Source organism: Acipenser ruthenus, chromosome 16, assembly GCF_902713425.1.
Source record: "Acipenser ruthenus chromosome 16, fAciRut3.2 maternal haplotype, whole genome shotgun sequence".
In the NCBI taxonomy this organism is placed as follows: Eukaryota; Metazoa; Chordata; class Actinopteri; order Acipenseriformes; family Acipenseridae; genus Acipenser; species Acipenser ruthenus.
This window is the reverse complement of record NC_081204.1, coordinates 3238498-3260396: the sequence shown is the minus strand read 5'-3', so window position 1 is coordinate 3260396 and position 21899 is coordinate 3238498. Positions and strand designations below refer to the sequence as shown.

At 37.2% G+C, this 21899-nt stretch overlaps 1 protein-coding gene across 6 annotated transcripts in view; it reads right to left on the bottom strand.

The window, feature by feature from the left end:
* Positions 1 to 1923: 1923 nt before the first annotated feature.
* The window catches only part of LOC117412247 (serine/threonine-protein kinase WNK2-like), a 45299-nt gene continuing 25323 nt past the window's right edge, over positions 1924 to 21899 (bottom strand). For 3 of the 6 annotated variants that reach the window (XM_058988431.1, XM_058988432.1, XM_058988433.1), the window contains 21 exons: positions 20800 to 20955; positions 19789 to 19827; positions 19012 to 19092; positions 17837 to 18340; positions 17256 to 17525; positions 16815 to 16864; positions 16394 to 16556; positions 16112 to 16228; positions 15517 to 15687; positions 14759 to 14810; positions 14509 to 14622; positions 12973 to 14027; positions 12143 to 12209; positions 11540 to 11625; positions 10687 to 11366; positions 9256 to 9476; positions 8732 to 8959; positions 7752 to 7850; positions 6322 to 6366; positions 4891 to 5156; positions 1924 to 4458 (listed from right to left, as the gene is read on the bottom strand). In XM_058988431.1, coding sequence (XP_058844414.1) covers positions 4108 to 4458; positions 4891 to 5156; positions 6322 to 6366; positions 7752 to 7850; positions 8732 to 8959; positions 9256 to 9476; positions 10687 to 11366; positions 11540 to 11625; positions 12143 to 12209; positions 12973 to 14027; positions 14509 to 14622; positions 14759 to 14810; positions 15517 to 15687; positions 16112 to 16228; positions 16394 to 16556; positions 16815 to 16864; positions 17256 to 17525; positions 17837 to 18340; positions 19012 to 19092; positions 19789 to 19827; positions 20800 to 20955 — 4815 coding nt within the window. In that variant the 3' untranslated portion in view covers positions 1924 to 4107. The remainder of the gene's footprint in view (positions 4459 to 4890; positions 5157 to 6321; positions 6367 to 7751; positions 7851 to 8731; positions 8960 to 9255; positions 9477 to 10686; positions 11367 to 11539; positions 11626 to 12142; positions 12210 to 12972; positions 14028 to 14508; positions 14623 to 14758; positions 14811 to 15516; positions 15688 to 16111; positions 16229 to 16393; positions 16557 to 16814; positions 16865 to 17255; positions 17526 to 17836; positions 18341 to 19011; positions 19093 to 19788; positions 19828 to 20799; positions 20956 to 21899) is intronic. The other 3 variants (XM_058988434.1, XM_058988436.1, XM_058988435.1) reach the window with 3 other exon arrangements.

Genomic DNA, 21899 nt, shown 5'->3' with positions numbered 1-21899 from the left:
TTTATTTTCAATAAATTATTTCTTGCTAATAGTATCCTATAATAATAATAATAATAATAATAATAATAATAATAATAATAATAATAATAATAATCGTCGATATTATTCTTTAATGGAATTATCACAGGGTCGATCTTATTCTTTAATGGAATTATCACAGGGTCGATCTTATTCTTTAATGGAATTATCACAGGGTCGATCTTATTCTTTAATGGAATTATCACAGGGTCGATCTTATTCTTTAATGGAATTATCACAGGGTCGATCTTATTCTTTAATGGAATTATCACAGGGTCGATCTTATTCTTTAATGGAATTATCACAGGGTCGATCTTATTCTTTAATGGAATTATCACAGGGTCGATCTTATTCTTTAATGGAATTATCACACGGTCGATCTTATTCTTTAATGGAATTATCACACGTCGATCTTATTCTTTAATGGAATTATCACAGGGTCGATCTTATTCTTTAATGGAATTATCATAGGGTCGATCTTATTCTTTAATGGAATTATCACAGGGTCGATCTTATTCTTTAATGGAATTATCACAGGGTCGATCTTATTCTTTAATGGAATTATCACAGGGTCGATCTTATTCTTTAATGGAATTATCACAGGGTCGATCTTATTCTTTAATGGAATTATCACAGGGTCGATCTTATTCTTTAATGGAATTATCACACGGTCGATCTTATTCTTTAATGGAATTATCACACGGTCGATCTTATTCTTTAATGGAATTATCACAAGGTCGATCTTATTCTTTAATGGAATTATCACAGGGTCGATCTTATTCTTTAATGGAATTATCACAGGGTCGATCTTATTCTTTAATGGAATTATCACACGGTCGATCTTATTCTTTAATGGAATTATCACAGGGTCGATCTTATTCTTTAATGGAATTATCACAGGGTCGATCTTATTCTTTAATGGAATTATCACAGGGTCGATCTTATTCTTTAATGGAATTATCACAGGGTCGATCTTATTCTTTAATGGAATTATCACAAGGTCGATCTTATTCTTTTCCCCATGGGTATTGAATCCCACATAGGCCCCCTTGTGCTCAACTGTTACCTAAAAAGCAGCACTTTATTGACTTATTTAAAACTAGGATCTTAAAAGACCAGTTTCATATGGATACTTGAAGATAAGTTTTATTAAACTTTTCACTAGATCAGGATCATCCGGTTTTCATGTGTTCTTGGTACAGAGCAGATTCATCCTTCCACAAGATGGGTAAAATCTTTAATATACAAAAACTGTACCTTCTAGATTCTAACAAGTGTTTTCAGGATTTTACAGTACTTGCTTGTAGCACTATTATCCCAGGACCAAATCCCACTTGCAAAATTGGGGTTTGCTGAAATTCGTGGCAATGATGCAACTTCATTCAACTCTTTCCATCCCCCCCAAATAAACAAGAAAATAAAAATCTTAAATGTTTCAAATCTATTCAGGTTTTTGTGTATATTTACTACAGTAGTTTTGGATTAAGACCAGAGGAAAAAGGGAAGACAGAATACATTGTTGATATGTATGGAGTAAAAAATATGCTCCCTGACCAAATGTCATATTCAGTCAGCATTTACATAAGTCATTGGTTTACTCATGTTTCTCATGCCATTACTGCAGCCAACAACCTAGTCGCTGCTGCCATTGATGCCCGCATGTTCCATAAAAACACACAGAGCGACAAGGTACTTCTTCCTTCATGAACATTTTGGCATTCTGATTCCCTACTCTATTTATTTAAAAGCGTGTTTTATAATGCAAAACTCAGAATGGAATGGCAATGACCAGTGTAAGAACTGTAGGAAAGTTTTATAGACAGATACTGTCAAGCAGCTGGCTGCCTTATTAGTCTTCTGACACTGGTAAAATATTTCGATAGGAATAGAAATACAGTCCATATGTTTTCAAGCACAAAATAGGTTTATTTCTTTCTTTAAACATGTACAATATTTGTGATCGAGTGCCAACGACTATGTCAGTCAACATAAGAGGACATTACAACAGGCAGAAGTAATTTAGACATCAAGTTTCAGTGCAAGCATCAATGATTTTCAAAAATAGTTCCCCATGTTTGCTCATGAAGCATACAGACATGACTATAAACAAATAAATGCAAGTGTCAAGTAACATAACAAATCTCTTACTACAGTAAGTATTTGCCAAAGGCAGAAGAATCTGCATAATATTCTATAAAAATCCAATTCTAACCGAATTGATGGAATATATATTGAAGGGTAAGAACAAAACAAAGTAACTGAAGACTAAGATCAGTTAGAAGTACAGTAGAACTATACAATTCACAGCTTGGCAGCACAAAGCATCTCTGCAATTCAGCACGTTGTACAAAATGTGACTGCATGAAAGAATACAAAGGAATTAAGATTTGACTTTGTACAGTGTTCTTTTTAAACCTGTGCCAATGTTTTGCCATTTGTTTTGGTCAAAAACATAAACTACAGGAACAAACTATCAGTTTTACACGTACAGTTTAGTTATTATCTTGTGCCATTTAGTTTATTGAGAAGTTAAACGGCGTGTCCCAGGATTTATGAAGCAGGCTGCTTTTTCAACTAGAGATCTTGAAAATCATTCATGAGTGATTAGCTGTTAACATTCTAGATCTGCTCATCTGAAAAAAAGTAACTTCTCTTTGCGTTAAAAAGCTCTAACTCAGAAACAGAATACAAAGATCTCACATTGATTTATTAAACAGTACCTGCAAAGGAAATGTCACAAGAAAGAAAAATAAATCAAAATAGTACCCATCGTGGTTTATTGGTAAAAGTCCTAGAAAATAATAGCACAGTTCACATCTGCTTTAATGTAGCGAGAACACTGTTTCACATTAGGAACTTACAGTAACAGTTTTCAAGAATACCATAACTTTGAAGGAACAGTATATGCATTTTTGTGTAATATACATTAAAATTATCCCCTTCTGACTTGTGTATTTAAATCATGCAACGGTGTTATCAGTTCACAAGCCAGACAACTATGTGATGTTATCGGTCTTATAGTGAAGTAATAAACTAAATGGATAGCAGGGTTAAGTTGTATACTTCCATGTAGGCAAAATATAACTAAAATGAACGAATAATAATTTTCTGTTCAAACACTGGTTATTGCACAGCCCCAAACAAACAAAAAGCACTGTGCCCACTGCTGTAAATGCATTTACGTCATTAAAAGTGTTAAATGTGCAAACTTTCTGGATAATTGTGAAGACCAATTCCAATGTGAAAAAAAAAAAATCCCTTTGCAATCTTCTACACATCAATATATTTCAACAAAAACACAAAGAATACAATCCCCAGCAGCTTCCAGCTCCCTCCGTGTTAAAAAGCACTGCGGTGTATCGGTGTAGCTCTGGTCTGGTGTGTCTTTAATCCCCTAAACTAAGCATTCTTTTAATCTATTTTCCTTTTCTGACTTTTATTCAAGTGAATCAGAAATTGTACTGGTGTGATTAAGTAAATACAAAAACTTTTTTTTGGCAAGCGAGAACCTACATTCAGAACAAAATATCCATTTGTTTTGGGTCAAGAAAAAAAAAAAAAAAAGCAAACTGCATTTTTAGTGTAGCCGATTAAAGAAAAAAAAAAACCCCTGCAATCAATAGATTTATTCAAAATAAATACATTTACAGTGGCGACTGAGCAGTGCTGGGTAGGTATTTTAGATTTCCTGTAATTAATAAAATTAAAAATTAAAAGAAATTGAAAAGGAAATACACACACAAGCCAAAATAAAAAAAACATAGCTTTCAAACATTTACACCTCTTTCCAGCAGAAACTGAAAAGCATTATTCAAGGCACTATACTCCTGCCAGTGTTTTAACTTGCAAGCATATAACATAATAAAGTGTCTTAATAATACTTAAGCTATAAATTGTCCCAGACAAACTAACCTTAACTTTGTGAAATTGTTTCACAGTGATTGCATGATGCAATGTATGGCTATGTGCTCAATCAGCCTTACATCAGTTGCCAGCAGAACCATATCCAACAGCACAAGTGTTCCCTATAAGCTAATACACACCAGAGTAAAGCTTTATAAAACACTGGACCAGCAAACACACATTAAGCTAAGTAGTCCTCATGTTGGGGCTAGGCGGGTTCACAATGGGTTTCTGTAGTGGTACAGGATAAACTTGCAAGCCTGCATTTCCAAGGGATGGAAATCTGGGCACATCTGGTGCCCCGAACACACCGGCTTGTGCCACTGGACCCGTTATGACTGGCCATTGTACTCCATACACAGACCCTGGAATGGGTCCTCCGAAATGGCAGGCAGGCATTCTATAAGGAGGCATCATCCCAGGCACGTGGCTGCCAGTCATGGCTGGTGAAATCCCTGGTGCCAGAGCAGCAGTCATTGGGCAGGACAGTGGAATCTGGTACTTTTTCATTGTTCCAGGTATACTCGTACATTTCATCTTTAAGGAAAAGAAAGAAATGGGTCATGTTTGGTTTTTTTTTTTTTTTTTGGTTTTAGAAAAATGCTGCAAATAAACAAAACAAAAAAAAAAAAAAACATAGTTTCCAATGGGACACACTAAAGAGCAACACACATCATGTTGCTCAAACACACAACAGTGCCACAAAATAACTTCATTTCTCTGTAAACACTTCAGAATGTTTGAAATGCTGCATTATACTTACAGCAGTTCCTTGTTGAACAGGATTAAGATTATACAGTGCACTGAACTATAATATGAGCCATACCAATGCTGTTTGTCCCTCAACTTCCCACTTTGAAATAAATTGCTTACTTAAAATTGAGCCAAGATTATGCTGCTCTTACTCTATAAAATGTTGATTCCCAATAAATAAATAAATAAATAAAAACACTGCCAATTTCCTCTCACCTCGCTCACAGCTTGCTTTGGTTTGTGCTCCATATCTTGCCATTGTCTCTTTTGCTTTATCTGGTTTAAAGAAGGTTTTATATGTGTGGCTCCAACGGTTTCTTTGGTCCAGTCGTCCACTAGCTTGTGCAGATCATCTGTAAAGGTGCCTTTCTTGTTGTTGTTGTTGCTGTTGTTGGCTTGAGCCTGCCCCAGCCCCTGCAGCTGTTGTGGCATGGGCTGCTGGCTCTGTACCGGCACTGTCGAACTACTACTATTTGAGGACCCTAAAAAGAAAGAGATATCTTAAAACGGTACCCTGTGAAAATACTGTTTAACCATTTTGCTGCTTGGTTTGTAACTTCATTGACTATATTAACAATAAAAGACGTGCCTAACCACTTCCAACAATCTGTCCATACTATTTGTTTTGATTAGGTGTATTCTAATGACTAGCACATTGGATATAGCAATGCAGTCAAATCGCCAGATGAATAGAACCAGGCAGACATTAGCTGCAAAACAGAGCACCAATGATGCAGTACATTTGTATCACAAGAATGGTTTCGGGGGATTAAGTGCAAAACTAGAAGGTAAGAAACAAAAAGTCAAGCAGATAAACATTTCAGATGCAAGTTTATACCTTGCATTTTACTAAGGTAACATTTTAAATGGATATATTCCTTTATAATAAATAATAATAAAAATGTGGCACAGATTAAAATAATTTTTCTTCAAGCCTCAAGAGAAGCACTTGTATTCTTGTAGCAAATAATCATTTCCAGTGTTTTTACTGACCCTACAGAAAACCCCTAACCCTAATGCTGTGACAGACAGACTTGGAAATTTAGAACTTCTGAAGGCTGTGCAGAAACCAAGTGAGATTTGAACAGCCAAGATCAAGAGAAGTGCCTCTGCAATGTCAAGGAACAACTCTTGGGAAGACGACCAAGTTACAACAAAGCTGTTCTATAAAAATGTCTTTCATTTTAAATTGCACCAATTCAAATGGTTTTACAATTAATAGATGAATAACTAAAAGCAGTCACATGTGTCACCATTTAAAATATTAATAACACTAATTATGTGCAATAGATTTGCAGGATATTGGCTTTAGTAAGCATGAGTAAAACCAGCAGCAAAAGCGGTTATAAAAACACATCTCATATAAAATGACTAACAAATAGAAATCAAAATTGATGTAGTATTTAATAATGATACAATAACCAAAACAAGTTACATTCACACACACAGTAATTTAAAAAGCAACACTGCCATGCACTAACACAATAAATGTATATTCACAAATTATATGAAAACCTGCTCTTTGTTTAAATGTACATTTCACAGCAGCTGCTGGAATTACCATCATGAATCTGGCACCAAAAAAACATAAAACACGGAATATTCATGCCATGAGGAAGAGACCAAGAAAGTAAATTGGATAGTTACTACTACTGCGCTCTTTGCCTAGACAAAGTCGTTTCAGGGTAGACCCTACAAGGCAAAACAATACAAGACAAACACAGTTAGACCTTAACAGACTGAACACAATAGGTTGGGTGGACAAGGTGTTTCAAAGCAATACAAAGCCATCATTAAGATAAAATAAAAAGGAAAAAAAAGGGAAAGGGGAATTTTAGTCAAAGGTTTAGATGGGAAACGCTGGACTTTTGACAGATATTGGAATCATCCTAGAACAGAAAGAGAAGTATGTGGCCTTTGTATGGGATATGAAGAAACTTTCTGGATTGCACTGTACAATCAATTAAATGTTTAAATTAATGAATGTGAACAGATTTAAAATGATCAAAATTATCAGATTTACTTCCATTTATAAAAAACAGCCTCAAACATGAATTCTATTTTAAAATCAATGTTAAATTATGAATACTTCAACAAAAGGTACCTTAATATATCTTTATACGTTTCAAAATAAGTGGGTTTGTAAAAAATCACCACTAATTTCACTGACGGATTGTTGAAAGAAAAAAACAAATATACACCTATTCTAGCTCTTAGCTGGTTTATGTTTTTGAATGCAAGATGTAGAATACTTTGCTTATTTGGGAGGTCACACAACAAAACAGCAAAAAGAAACTTGGGGTATATTGCTCCAGCCAGAACATTTTTTGTACAACAGAAATAATTGCCTGTTTCATATGAAGGGGGACATGATTCCTCAAAGATCATATTAAAACGGAAAACCTATTAAGAATATATATATTTAAAAAAAGGGGGTGGGGGTGGGGGTGGGGGGGGTGTATATAAAACACACTTACTCCAGCTATCAAAAACAAAAAATAACAAAAAACAACAAAAAACTAGCTGGAGCACTTCTGTATCCACATTGTCATCATGCAAGTTAAGCAAGAAATTAAAACAGTGGAATTAAATAGAAGAATATTTTAATACAGCCCTTTTAAACAGACGTAATGCCCATCAGTGACCTCCTAGTACTGTATCAGCTTGTTACATGCATGTCTTCATTGTCCAAACATGTGTGAAAGAGACCATTCTTCAAGTGAAGGCCGGGATTCTGCCCTTTTTTTGACACACAGGCTGCAGACTTGTATAATTTGCCACATTGTAACTTAGATAACTCCACAAATTCACCACCAATGCCCACGTTTACAGAAGATGAGCTCTTCCACATATGCTTTTGGTATCCAGTTGCGAGCCAAAAGCAGTGCACGAAAGCATTTGTATGGAAAAAACTAAAGAATACATGAGCTATAAAAAAATAACTAAAAAAGGGTTAAATCAAAAAAGATGGCTGTGAAAAAAGAAAACGCAGGCAACCTGCCCAAATACAAAACTGGAATGAACAAAAGAAGGAAAAGGAATGAAATGGGGCAAAGTACAAAAGAACAAATACAAACAGATGGACAAAGACACAGGTCCACTGAGGAATCTGGTACGAGGTTTGCTACTAGATTTATAGGTCACTCTCTCAGGTGTTTGGTGGTAAACCGTCCAGCCTGCAAATGAATATAGAGGGAAGAAAAAACAAAAACACACTTGTAAAAGGAAATACAGTTCTGATCAGAGACCCTACACCAATATCAGGCAGTTAACCCACAGAATTAAGTTAAGTTAACACAGCCAAGAAAATGTTAGTCAGATGTCTGATTGCGTGCAAGAAGATGCAATGAAAGCATAAGGGCACAGTGTACACGTCAGTAAAAGAGAGTAGCTCTTTTATAAACTTCAATGCCATTCCCACCTTGCTACTTCAAAACCCTGTACGCACTAAACCATTTAAAAATACAATATTTTCACGGAAAACAAAAAGCATTACAGAATAAAGCAGTAAGTTTTGTGTTTGGGGTATTTGTTCTAAGAAGATTATTTTAAAACTACATTAACATTTACAGTCAGCACAACCTCTTAATCTTATTGCAAATCTAAAATTCTTAACTGAACACCTAAAGTACAGACCGATTTCAGAAGCCAATCAGTTTACAAAAGGTATTTCAGGGCCTATTTTTTGGTGTGCATGCAAAGTGTTAAATTGCACCCTAAAATTTCACTTGAGGAAGATGGCTTCAGGATCAGCCTTAGCAAAGTATACTTTCAATTGCTCATTTATACAGCCTTATATAGAAAAATAATTCCATACGATGTTGGTATCCCTAAACAAGTACAATTTTGGTTACCATAGGTTTAAAAACCCATAAACAAAAGGACTGTGTATTTAACCTCCAAACAAATATCTTGTGTAAATTAATTTAAACATCATTAAGATGGTTCTAAGAGGCTTATAAAAGATGCTATCTATATGCTTACCTCATCCAGAATTCTGAAACACCGCACTAGAATGAGACACAGTTTATTACTTGCAATGCTCAGAGATAATCACCTTGACTGAGCCCGCTGTGTGCTCCGCTCCCATCGCTGATGAAGCCGGAATAGATGCCATCAGAGGAAAGAGACTCTTTGACTGAGCAGGGCTGCTGTGTCTGAACAGGCTCTGTAGTTGGAATGACAGTAGCGGAGGAAGGCAGTGTACTTGCAGTGGTTAAAGGAGTACTGTCAGCCAGACCGGAATCTGGGGCTGAGGCAGCAGTGGAATTCACAGGTGGCTCACCTTTAGAAGATAAAACACATACAGTACGTGGATTATTGCCAACAGTATAATTCTAAGCTTAAAACAGAGATTGTTGCTTATATTTATTGTAACCATTCTTTAAGCCTGGAATATTTTAGGGCTGCACATGTAGTCATTAGGTTAATAACCAGGCAGGCAAAAATGTGTGTGCTTGTTTTATTATATATATATATATATATATATATATATATATATCTATATCTATATCTATATCTATATCTATACATACATATACACACACACACACAGAAAAAAGAAAAGACAACTGCACCTACTGTCATTGGTATTAGTGGTAACATTTTTAAGTTGCTGAACCAGCGGATTGAGCAGCTTCCCAGCCTTGAGCTTGCACTTGCTTGCTCTACGCCTGCGACCAGTTGGTGGCGCTGCATGCAGGAATCCCACAGTTGGGGGGAGAGGTTTGCCAAGTTTCTTGAAAAGCAACTCAATCTCACCCCTCTGGTGGGACTGCAGTTCAGAGATCTCCTTCATGTGTCTGGGGTAGAAAATAAAAAAATAAAATAACACAAATATATCTCTCTTCACAAAACTGTACAGGTAAATAATATAACAGGTAAATAAATGTCTTTTAATTACTTTTTTTTTTGTAAACCTGACCAAAATGTGTGTGAGCAGATTTTTATAAAATAAAAACCTGGACTGGATCTCGAGGGCCAGAGTTCAGCACCACTGGACCAGGGTGTGTGAACTATATGAATCAGATGCAGAGTCACTTACAACAATGTCTCACCCAAAAGACAAGGAGCACAAGGAGGTTAAGTGACTTGCTCAGGGTCACACAGAGAGTGAGCCGGGACCTGAACCGGGGACCTGGTTACATGCCCTTTTCTTTAACCACCAGACCACACAGCCTCCTCCACATCAATTCGGCCAGCGTATAGGGGCAGCTAATGAGCTCCAATGGACAAGGCCATGGGCCAAATTATATCACATTTCATTATAGGCATGGTCATTTGTCAAAATGCAATAAAGAATTGTTCATTTCAAATATGGTGGATGTCTCCTTTCTGAAACAGTGAAGAAGTACAGTAAAGAAAGACAGTTGAGAGATAGGCTAGCAAAGCAAGCCATTTAGCATCTACAAGCTTTTTGGGTTTTTGTTTTTTTAATGCTGATCAGGTCCTTGTTGTCAGCACCTCTTTAAAAAATAAATAAATAAATAAACAAAATAATAATAAATCAGAGGCTGGACTTAATGCTACAGAAGTGCATTCTGCTGATTGGCTGACCTGCAAGTTGGTTGCTAGGTAACCACTCAATGTTCAGACAAAGGCAGATGGAGCAAAGGAGTCATTGGGAGTAAAATTTGGAGTGCCAATAACAAATGAACATACCGGTTTCTTAAAACAGAAATAGTTTAAATTGCGCAGGTATTCGTGACCCCATTAAAAGGCAGTCGCAACTCAGTTTGAGAATCGCTGCCTTAACTGAAAACAATTTTCAGTATTTAAAAAAAAAAAAAAAAAAAAAAAAAAATCGAAAACACCCCCCAATTTTTTTTTTTTTAAATAGTAATAATTTACTTACTCAAATAGCTAAAAAAATAAGCACAGAAAAATGTAATACAAACTTAACAGAAGCCCTAATTTTACATAATAATAATAATAATAATAATAATAATAATAATAATAATAATAATAATAAGGAGAGAACAAACAACAACAACAACATCATGTATTACATACTTTTCTCTAAGCCTCTGCAACTCTTTTTTCATATCTGCATCTTCAAATTCAGAATCATTGTCACTGCTGATGTAGGAGGACTGAGAATGGAAGGAGGTAATACTTATTGTTGGAACGTTTGCCCCCTGTCCTTTCAGAGAGTCAGGGCTCTGCACGCTGGTGTGTTTTCCAGATCTTCTTAAGAAAGCAACAGCTTTTTTCATCAGATCATTGCTGGTGTGATCGCCTGTGCCAGCACACGGGATGGTGGCAGAAGCAGCAGATTTGGGTTTGTTAACCTCATCCCCAGAATCCGTAGAATGACTGTGGACAGTGACATCAACAGGAACAGATGTATGAGCACGGGGAACAGGCTTCATTTTGGGACTGGAGGGAGGTTCATCCATGTAGAAGTCAGGAGGTGCTGAATATCTGTTATTGTTAGGTGTCTTGAAAGTTACTTCATCCTTTGTGCTAACGACAGAGAACCTGCCAATAGTTGTGATTGGAGAGCCCTCTGCTGGTGCACCAAGGTTACTGTAGTCAGGCTCAGTCGTCTTGCTCTCTCGAAAGTCTAAACCATGCACCCCATTCACCAGAGGGGCCTGTGCCGGACTGTTTGTGCATTTGGTGCTTGGACAGATACTCTTCTTGCTTCGGTCGAGTCTCCTTATGATGATATCTGGAGGGGTAGGAATAATCTAAAAACAAAAAAAAAAAAGGCAAAAGTTGTCAATTGTTTGAGTGTACAAATTTTCTAAAAATAACGTATCAAATAAAATTATTAATTTTAGAAATGCAGGTCCATACAAAAAAGCAGCATTTTGAAATATGAACTCATTAATATGAGAATATATCTTTTTTTTAAATCTACCTGAAACCTGCTCTTTGTTGTGCTGGTTGGTGTACTAGCGGCAAAGTTCAGAAGAAACTCTCCTCTACTTGTACTGTCAAATGACCCTGAAAGGAAAAAAACAAGATATGTTACTGAAAAGGTCAAAAACAAACATTCCCGGCCACCTCTTAGAAATCCTAAAAAAGAAAACATTTACCTTAAAATGAACAGAATTAAATTAGATCTGGACAAGCAACATCAAATGGATATTTATGGAACAGGTAGTTTCATTTGGGGTATTTTGCTGAGCTTGCAGAGTAACCTGGCAGCCATTAGCAGTCATCAGCTTTCACTAGGAATCACAGCTTTGAGGAGTAAAATAACATTAAACAAAAATACGCAGAACTATCCATTAGAAGCCTTAACCTAGAAATTGTTGACCAAGTGTAAAAACATACCAACTGTCGAAATTACATTGATGAACCACCAGCCAGACTGCAAATACACAAGATATACACAAGTGTGTCTGTTTGGCTCAGGACAGTAATACTTTTTCTACTTGGATAACCTCCAATTAATACAAATATTTTTGTTGCCAAGAAGATTAATTAAATTATTTAATAGGAGTGAAGTAAAGCCTACCTTTTTTCCAGGGTGTGTCAGTTTCATTACCATAGCTCAAGCTGTCATTTCTTTCTGGAATTTGAGGCTGGGAGAGAAAAAATAAAATTTTAAAAAAAAAAAAAAAAAAAAAAAAAGTTACAATTTTTCGCTAAGGAATACATTTGCAAATGTCTTTCACCCGAGCCTGCAAAAGGCTAACTTTGCTCCTGTGAATGCGACGCAGAGATACTAAAAGACCTGGCCTCTAACACACTGGCAAACGCAAACCAAATTTAATTGCCGTGCTGGCCATGGAAGCGTAGCCCCACCATCCCTATATAGTCAGTTCAAGGGTGCTTTACTCAAGGGAAGCTCAGGTTAATACTATAACCCCAACCACTGAGCATGAAAAAATAGCATCTGTGCAATGTATGTGACCTGCCATTTAACAGTACCAATATAGAACACAGACACCTTGAAGGGAAATGTATTGATCTGCCTACCAAGATGCGACTACTGTGGATCCCTAGATAACCTTACGGGATAGCAGTGGTTTAATTTGCCTTTATACTTTGGTATTTGTTTTGCAACCTACAGTAAGGGTACATGCCAAACAATATTAGGAGTTCCAAAGGTTACACCATTTCACAATTCAGATTTAGCATCACGAGGCTAATAGAGCTCTGCACTGCTTTCTAGGCTATTCTGTGACTTTACAGAATAGGAGGGTCTTTTCTCAAGTAATTTTGAAAAACAGTATACACATCACAACAGTCGTGTATACAACACTTTTTTTATAAACAAAACAAACTATATAATAATCAATTTAATTTCTAGAGTGCCTTTCACGGCCAAAAAATAGAACTTGCCATCTGTTCACGAAATGCAGATCGTGGCGACACATAGTTACAAGTCACTGTACTGGCAGGAGCTGTCTGGATGACACCCTTCACAGGTAGTTCTGATGTACACAGAGGATGATTCAACACTTCATCAGGAAACGACATCCGATTGCCAGCTGTGTCAGGGATTCCTGATGGCATATTTTCAATTTCAGCTAGCATACTTTCAGTAATAGGAGGAGAGTGAACATATTCAGCACCAGAACCACCAGGGGTTTCAGATGTACCTGCTGAGCACGTAGGAACGTACTCTTGATATAGCAAAGTGCGTAGTTTTTCATCCAATGTCTTGATTGTGTTGTCCACAAACTCCACCCTTGGCGGGCCTTCTCCATCAGACTCCACCAGAGAAGTCTGCGGAGTGCTAGACAGCCCAGAAGCGGATGCTTGCTGTTGCAGATACTGTTGAGGAGCTTGAGCTGGGCTTTGAGGCTGAGAAGATGCCGTTGTTCCAGTAGCTCCAACGGTTTCCTGCATCTGGGCTGTAAAAGGCTGCTGCAATACCACAGACTGCTGAGCTGATTCAGCCACGCAAGCCGGTGGGTGGTCTAAAATTTGGTCCAAGACAGGGAAAGGTGGGGACATGACCCTATATGCAGAAGTAATTTCCAACGAAGGTGGCACGATGGGGCAGCAGGGAAGATCGGCAACAGAAGCTGCACAAGCAATTTCAGCAACTTGCTGCACAGCCTGCAAGGGTGAGAGTGAACTAAAAAGCTCCTCAATTGGACCTGAGCTCAGAATTTCATTCAGAGGTCCATTGGTCATTACAGGTTGAGTCTGTTGGATTTCTGGCTCTCCTGTACTCCCACACGGATCCTTAACTTGGGCACCAGTCGTTGATGGCAAAGCAGCAGATTGAACAATTGATTGAGCTGATAAAGTTGTTGAGGGGGCGACAACAGCAGGGCCTGTAGCCAAAGGAGGGGGTGTGCTGCGATGGCCATCTGAGACATCAAAGTGAGTCTGAGCTACTGTAGCAGACAAGTGCACTGCCAGAGTACTGATCTGCTTTTCTGGCTCTGAAAATACAATTTTAATAAATAAAAACGAGAACAGTATAATTATGGAACTCTGTTAAAGTATAGCACATTTAAAAGCCTTAGGAAATTCATCAGACCATCTTTCTTTATTAGAAATGAACATATGCATCTCACTGAAGCAGAATTGTAAGCTTGGCAGGGCGTGGTTACATAACCATTCTTTTCTCTGGCCTATACAGAACGTGGAAGTATACCCTCAGATTGTTCCTCTTGGCAAAATGATCAACATGTAAAGTTTATTTCTGTATCTACTTTGTTGTAGCCAAAAAAACCCCACAAAAAAATGATTTCTATTAAAAACATTTTATACAAAACATTCTGTAATTTAATTTAACAAAAAAAAAAAAACTAAAATTCATATATTTTGATCTCAAGTCAACTATTAAACCCTTTGCTATTGCACTTTAGTAAACTAGTATTTGAATTACAATCCGTTCGCTTTTTTTTTGCAGCAATTTACCTTGAGCAGTTGCAGGCTGTGCTGTTGAAGCAGATGAAGTGCTCGTCTTTACCTCAGGTGTGGGCGTTTCATCCACTGGGCATATAATAAACCACCGTCTGCCAGTATGAAGCACTGTCAAGAGGAATAAAATAAATTCGCTACGTTAAGACAGCATTTTTTTAAATGCAATTTTCAACCTATTTCCCTCTACTTGGTTATTTTTTCTCTGGTTCTATAGTTGCAAGCAAGGCAACTAGTTAATCCTTACCATTCTGCTGATAAACAGGCTGGTTGCCCCGCGACTGCTGATCTGTTGAAACCTTAAAATAAAAAAAATAAAAATAAATAAATATATTGTATATATATATATATATATATATATATATATATATATATATATATATATATATATATATATATATATATATATAGACACACACACACACACACACAAAATCTCTATTTTAAAATGATTATAATGTAAATATTTTATATATCAAGAATGTGTTGGGACTACTAAACTGTTCATTTAAAATGTCAGAACGTTTTGAGACACACATTGCTATGGACCTTTGCTGCAGTTGCACAGAGCCGTTTAATATTTTGTAGTACAATGGTACAGACTGGAATATACAAGAGTAGTTAAAGCTCCATCAGCTGTTTCACGGTTTCAAGTAATAATGATTTCAGATCACACAAGACTCCCAGGCTATATTGGCGAGGGCTATAACTTAGTTCCAGCAGTACACGTGTCCAAGCTAGGCTGTAAAGGGAGAACCTAGCTGATTTAATAGGGCTCTGCCACCAGACACACACCACAAGGGAGCTCTTAGCTACTAAGAGAAACACTAATGGGAATGGTAGAAATAATAAGAAAAACTGAAAAATGACATCCTTTAAAAAGGCATTTTTGGAACAACCTTGTGAATTATTATGCCCAAAGAAATCCAAATAAAACACTGATTTTTAGACACATGTTCTCTGGAATTTAGCAACAATGTTTTCTTTTGTAAAATATGTCCTCACCTCTCCCATTTCTAACACAACGGTATGTCCTTGTTGTGGACTTGTTCCTTGATCAGAACTTCTTTCTCCTTCTGTATCCTCACTCAGCATATCCTCAGCTTTATCAATGATATCTTTCAGTTGCTCAATAAATGTCTCTTTTTCGGTCTGCAAGATGAAGTCATTCCCGACCTACAAAAAAGGGGAAAAAAAAACAGAAAGCACTTGATACACAGCATTTCCCCTTGTACACCAAATAGACAGGCAGGGATATGTACAAGTTCAATAGGGAAAGGAAAGAAAACCCGATTGTGGTGACTACATAGTTAGGTAGTTCCATCATTTATTTTAGTTCACACACTACTGCCTATATTGTGGCTTACAAAACAGCATCTTCGTAGCCAATTATTTTTGGCATAATCTTAAAACAACTCCTTCCTACATAAGGCAGTTTAAAAAAAAGTGGGCCTTTTAAAAACACAATGTTAACCCGGAATGTACATTTAAACAAAACCTTATACAGTAATCATCATTTGTGATAATTTAAGAAAATCTGATTCAAAGTTAGAAGCATATTTACCTTTAAACTATACTTTGTCATTAGAGCAAAACTTACCATGTAAATTGCTATTTCTTCAGGAGCATCCCCATCTAAATCAAACTTGAATGTTACCATTTTATGATTGTGTGTCTCCAGCTGGCACTCTACCATCTTATCTCCAGTGTTACAGACCTATTGGAAGATCAATAATTCAGCAATGAAAGAAATGAAAGATATATAAACATGTTTAACTCAAATAATTAAAATGTACCTATTTTTTGTGGAGAGTTTGTAATTATTTTTAGATCAGTATTAGCTATACTGTAGATTATTTTGCTCCATATATTGCGTACTCACATTTAGAATGGTTAGTTTGGGTTTGCTTGTTTTTTCTTGACGGGAGCGAGTTCTCGTTGACCTTCTGTGATGTTTTCTTGACTTTCCTTCTTGCTTTCCACCACCTTGAATTCCTTCATAGCCATCACTCATCTCTTTACCTGACGCAGCATCAGAATTCACACTAACGAAAAAGGAAATGAAAAAAAAATGACACCCTGCCAACTGTGATGATGATGGGCTTAACATTTTATTTTAAGAACTGCCGTGGGACAATTACACAAATATGTGCCCTTTTGCTAGCATGCCTTTGAGCTAATTAATATCATAAATCAACAGCAACAACCTTGGGTGTGACTGTAGCTTACTTCCACAACTTCTGTGTTGAGTAACCCAGAGGTATTCAAGTTGTATGCAGGTAACAAAAGTAAATGTGACTTACCTGTCATAGCAGCAACTGTGTAGTGGTAGCTGTTTCTCTGGTATGGGCTCCTGCGAGTATATTAAACAAATATCTTCAATATATTTTGAAAGACAAAAGAATAAGCAATTACAAACACAAGAGCACACCTTAAAATGATTGAACAGGTATTGCAAATACTGAATAGACTTCCACCTTAACTACAAGCTTCTGCCAAAATAACTGGAGGCCTTGCATTTTGGTAATATGGTTAATTTATTTTTAAAAAATTAAAAAAAATGAAATGCTGAAGAAAGGCTACTGTAGATGCCTGGTCCTCGAAGGGTTAGGGCCTGTTTTGCAATAGGTAATGGAGAAGGGAAGTGTCACAAGAGTTTAAAAGGAAATGATAAAAAAAAGAAATCAAACAGGCACCCTATTAACACCTACAGCCTCATTACAAAAAGTAAAGAATGTTTGCACCTCTTGACAAACGTCTGCTGCTGGCTGGGCAGGTGCAGTCATCCTGGTTTGCTGACTCAGTGGTTGGGTTATGCTTGTAGGGGCAGCTGCTGCGGTCTGCTTGCCAGTGGGATGCAGAACCTGCTCCACTCCAGCTGGTGTAGACATCATTTCCGGCAAAGGTGGGGACACAACTGAAGCCTGGGCAGTTCTTATGGGTGTCTGAAAATGTGTCTCTGCTTGCATTCCCAAATCAAAAGAATACTGAGTGGACATCTGTCCAGCATTCATCTAAAAGAAGATAGATAAAAAATAAAATAAAAAAATCATGCCATTTTGCCTTTTAAGTAAGATTTGTACTTAGTCTTATTTGCTCTGCATTACAATTGTATATTCCTAAAAAAAATAGCTTGATATGCAAGACATTTAAATGCAAAAGGCATAAAACACTGAAGAATCAAGTAAGTTTTATTGGTCAGCATCAAAACAGCCAATCCACTAGGTCTTTGTCAAGCTAGTTTTTAAAAACAATACATAGACCAAACCCTACATAATTCCAGGCGATGTCTGACTTCTAACATGGGGCCTTCTAACATAGTTACCTGCCCGGAATGCTCAGCTTCAGGAATAGCTTGCTCTGAAAGTGGAATTAAATTCTGCTGAAGAGACTGCTGTAGCAAAGGAAGCTGCTGATGCTGCCGAGACACTGTCTGTGCTATTTGAATAGGTTGCAAGGGTGGAACCTCAGCCTGAATCATTTGCTGTAAGGGATACATCTGCTGCTGCTGGGTTAGTTGGTGCATTTGCTGCCGAGCTGGCAAAACTGAATCACCAGAGAGACCCATATCAAGCAAAGACACTGGCGCAGGCAATCCCTGGCATGGCAAGACCACAGATTCAGGGGTTTGAGTCAGGTTTCCCACCTGCATGGCAGGAACCACTTTAGTTGTAGAGAGAGACACAGTAGGGTTCACTGAAGGAGGAGCTACTGTTTTGCCAGGCGAGAAATAAGAGGCTGGCACAGTGGGAACGTTGGAGAAATCAGGGCGAGAAGGAACAAAAGTGTCACATCCAGAAAGGGGAGTTGCAGGGGGAATAACAGGAAACTGCCAAGGGAAAGAAGAAAAGAGTGAGACGAAAGAAAACAAAAGTTGGTCAGAGAAAAATCGTGCAGTCGGGATACAAGAGTGTAACGTTCAAAGTAGTGCTTTCTGTAACTTGACAATTGTTAATATTTTTACCTGCTAAAATTTGTCATTGTAATTAATTGTCCAATATACCCCCCCCCCCCCCCCCTCCCCTCCCCCCTCAAAATGCCAGTAATTTACTTTAAAAAAGAAATTCAGGAGCACAAGCAACTGTCTTTTATAACTAGACATAATACAAACATAGGTTAGTTTAAGCATATAAAACAAATAACGCTACCAGCTTCACTGGTGCACGGCTGCTCGGAAAGGCACTCAAGAGTGAATGTCTCAAAACACCAATATATTACATTCATTTAAGACAAATCACTTCTAAGGGTTTCATAAACACCACTGCAGAGACATTTAGTAAAGGTGGCATTTTTAACATTGCAGTTAAACATGTGTGAAAAAGCGAAGCAGATTGATTTGTACTGTTTCAGTTCTTCATTATGTTTTTAAAAAACAAAATACACAATAAAATCACCTAATAGTATGTCAACTGATGACCTTTAGTACCCCCAAGTGATGTCAAGAAAAGCAGAATTTATCTCAAACAATATTTGGTATTATAGAACTGGGATAACATGTACCTGTGTGGGGGGCATGGAGATGTGAAGTGGCTTCATGTCAGAAACCTGCTGTTGGAGATTCGGCATTGCTGCAAGATGCTGCTGCAGAGAGAAATAACAGATGTTAGAATGTAGTGTTTTTAGACTTGAACTAGTGGCGACTCCAGGATCGTGGAAGAGGGGATGCGACGGATGGGTGGCCCATCCGTCTTTTTTTTATTTTATTATTATTTTTTTTTTTTTAAAGTCTAAGGGGAGGGAGGTCCATGGAAGATAAAGTAATAATCTGCAGAACATTCATAATTTTTTGTTTTTAGTAAACTCAATTGCTAAAGGTGACTCGCAATGTAATATTATATACTCGGTGCCAATAAAATTAGTCAAGAGATACAAATTGTTACCATAGATTATTTTACTGTACACAGCACACAGACAGGGAGAATGTCACACACATAATATCATGAAAGAAACATGTGGGGGGTGGGAACCCAGCCTGGATATGGACAAAAAAATATTTCTGTAACGTATACAATAAAATCTAATATCAATTAAAAAGGTAAACTTTTAAAATAATTTCACCTTACAGATAACCAGAATTTCACACGGATACTTCACAGATTTTCGCTTTTATCTTAAATTCCATAATCTTCACCTTCAACTTCATAGACGTCACAAAAATAACCAAAACAGAATATTTAAATACATACTACTGCAGAAAAGCAAATCAGTTAATTTACAGAAAAGCTTGCATTAAATTAAAATGCATAAAAATAGAATTAAAAAAAACATAACATCTACCTGGGACTGGAATGTTGCAGTGTAGAAATAGCTTTGGAACTACGAGAAATAAAAACAGGAGTGAAATAAAACTAGAAAATTAACAAAAAAAAAAGAAAAACACCGGTTTACAGAGACTGTATTCCTTTTCATAAAAAATTATGAAACATGTAAAACAATCCCACAATATCAACCCCCCCCCCCCCCCCCCCAAAAACTACTTGGAGGAAAACCAACACCATACCATAGCCCTTCAAGTCAGAATGTGCATAATGTATGCGGAATGGTTTGTAAACCTGAAGTAAAATGGACACAGTATGTCATAAAAATAAAACTCTGTATCACGGACATGACCAGTGGTTAAAACACTGCTGTGAGACGGTTAATTTTTACAGGACAATGCCAGTGATAGAACTTGACAAAGGATAATGGGGGGTGGGGGGGGGGGGAAGCTGTGTACCAACTGTAAAGAAAGCATCTTAAAGTGCGTAGTCTAAATTATTCGTATGACCAGAGGCTAAAATAAATATGTGGCTGTGAAACAATTTTTTTTTATTTTTTTTTTATCCTCCCCCCTCCCCCCCAATAAGGAACTCAATTAGTTCCAATGGGTTGCAGCAATTCACGGCATTGGCCATATGATGCAATTTATTTTGCCCAACCAAAATAAAAATGTGTTTTTATTTTCAAAACATGAAAAGGGGTAGTTGTACTTAAATACAAAAAAAAAACACACAACAACCATACAGATCCTGTCCTGCCAAGTCTGGTAACCTTTATAAAGATATTTTTGTCTGACAGGGGGTGCTCTGCTGTGCGGTTCTGGTCCTTACAGTAAATACTCTGCATGAATGTATTTAGTGTATACGTTTGTTTGAATGTAGGTGCTACTGTTTGGAATGGGAAGGGAAGCAAAGCAATTATTTAAAAAGAATGCAGCAGTGGAATACTGCCTCATTAAAATGAAGAAACAGATTTGTTTCTGAATACTCTATTACCATCTGCGTTGGAGTGAATGTGCTGCTCGCTCACCTGCTGTGTTGGAGGCATGGTCTGCGATGGGGCATGCTGCACTGTGGGGATTGCAGTTGGCTGTAGAACAGAGAATGGCTGTGTTGGCTGCTGGTAAAGCTGCTGGGACTGCTGAGAGAGGGCAGCAGCTGGGTTCTGGATCATGGAAAAGCCAGGCTGAAACACAACCGCAATGTTAAGTACATGTCAATCTTAATCCTGTCCTATTTGGTTACGAGGGAGGAATCAGAATACATTTTAAATATGCAACAAGGTAAAAAAATCCTTCAAATTGTGTAAAGTAAAAAACATTGAATTTGTATTTTTGGTTGACAAATTAAAAGGTTAACATACATTTTGTTTTAATTAATTAATTTATTTTTTTAGCAAAAACAAGTAGAAGCAGCCATAACAATGTTGGGTATTACTTAAAAGGTATTTGAACAACCTCTGTTCTTTTTGTAATATGCCTTTATCTAAATATCAATCAGAAACAACATGTTATGAGGGATACCAGGCTGGGCATCACAACACAAAGGATCTGCAGGGGTATTTATAAATGGTGTCTGGTATGACATTGCTGGAGTTAAGGCACTTTTCAATCAGGATCAATCGGATCAGTGTAAGGAAAGGTTATTTCAGTGGGACCAAGCGAGGCTTTCCAATTACTGTCAATCCTCTGTGGAAAAATCTACATTTATTGTTACAGTCCACCAGTCTGGTGAATTGAGGTCTCTTGTACCAGAGAAATGAGAAGGGATGTGCATGGGAAAGTTCCATTCAGTAAAAGCGGTGAAAATCGCATCCAGGAAATATAGGAAAAAAATATCACGTTGTAGGCTGCTTGGTATGCAATTTCAAAAGCAAAAAAAAAAAAAAAGATTTAAAAAACAGAAAAAAAATTCAGCAAAACAGGAGAGGAGAAAACAGAGTTTGGCCCATGCAATTAGCTTGTACACCTCATATGTAAACACTCTAAAAGGTACTTCATCCACAGGGACAACAGGTGAGGGCTAAGTGAAGAGCAAGCTTCTTTATCTAACCTACCATATTACTGCGTCTGTTTTCAATAGCTGGGGTACCCCTGCTGTTTTGTGCAGCTGGAGGCATTGGTTTGGCCT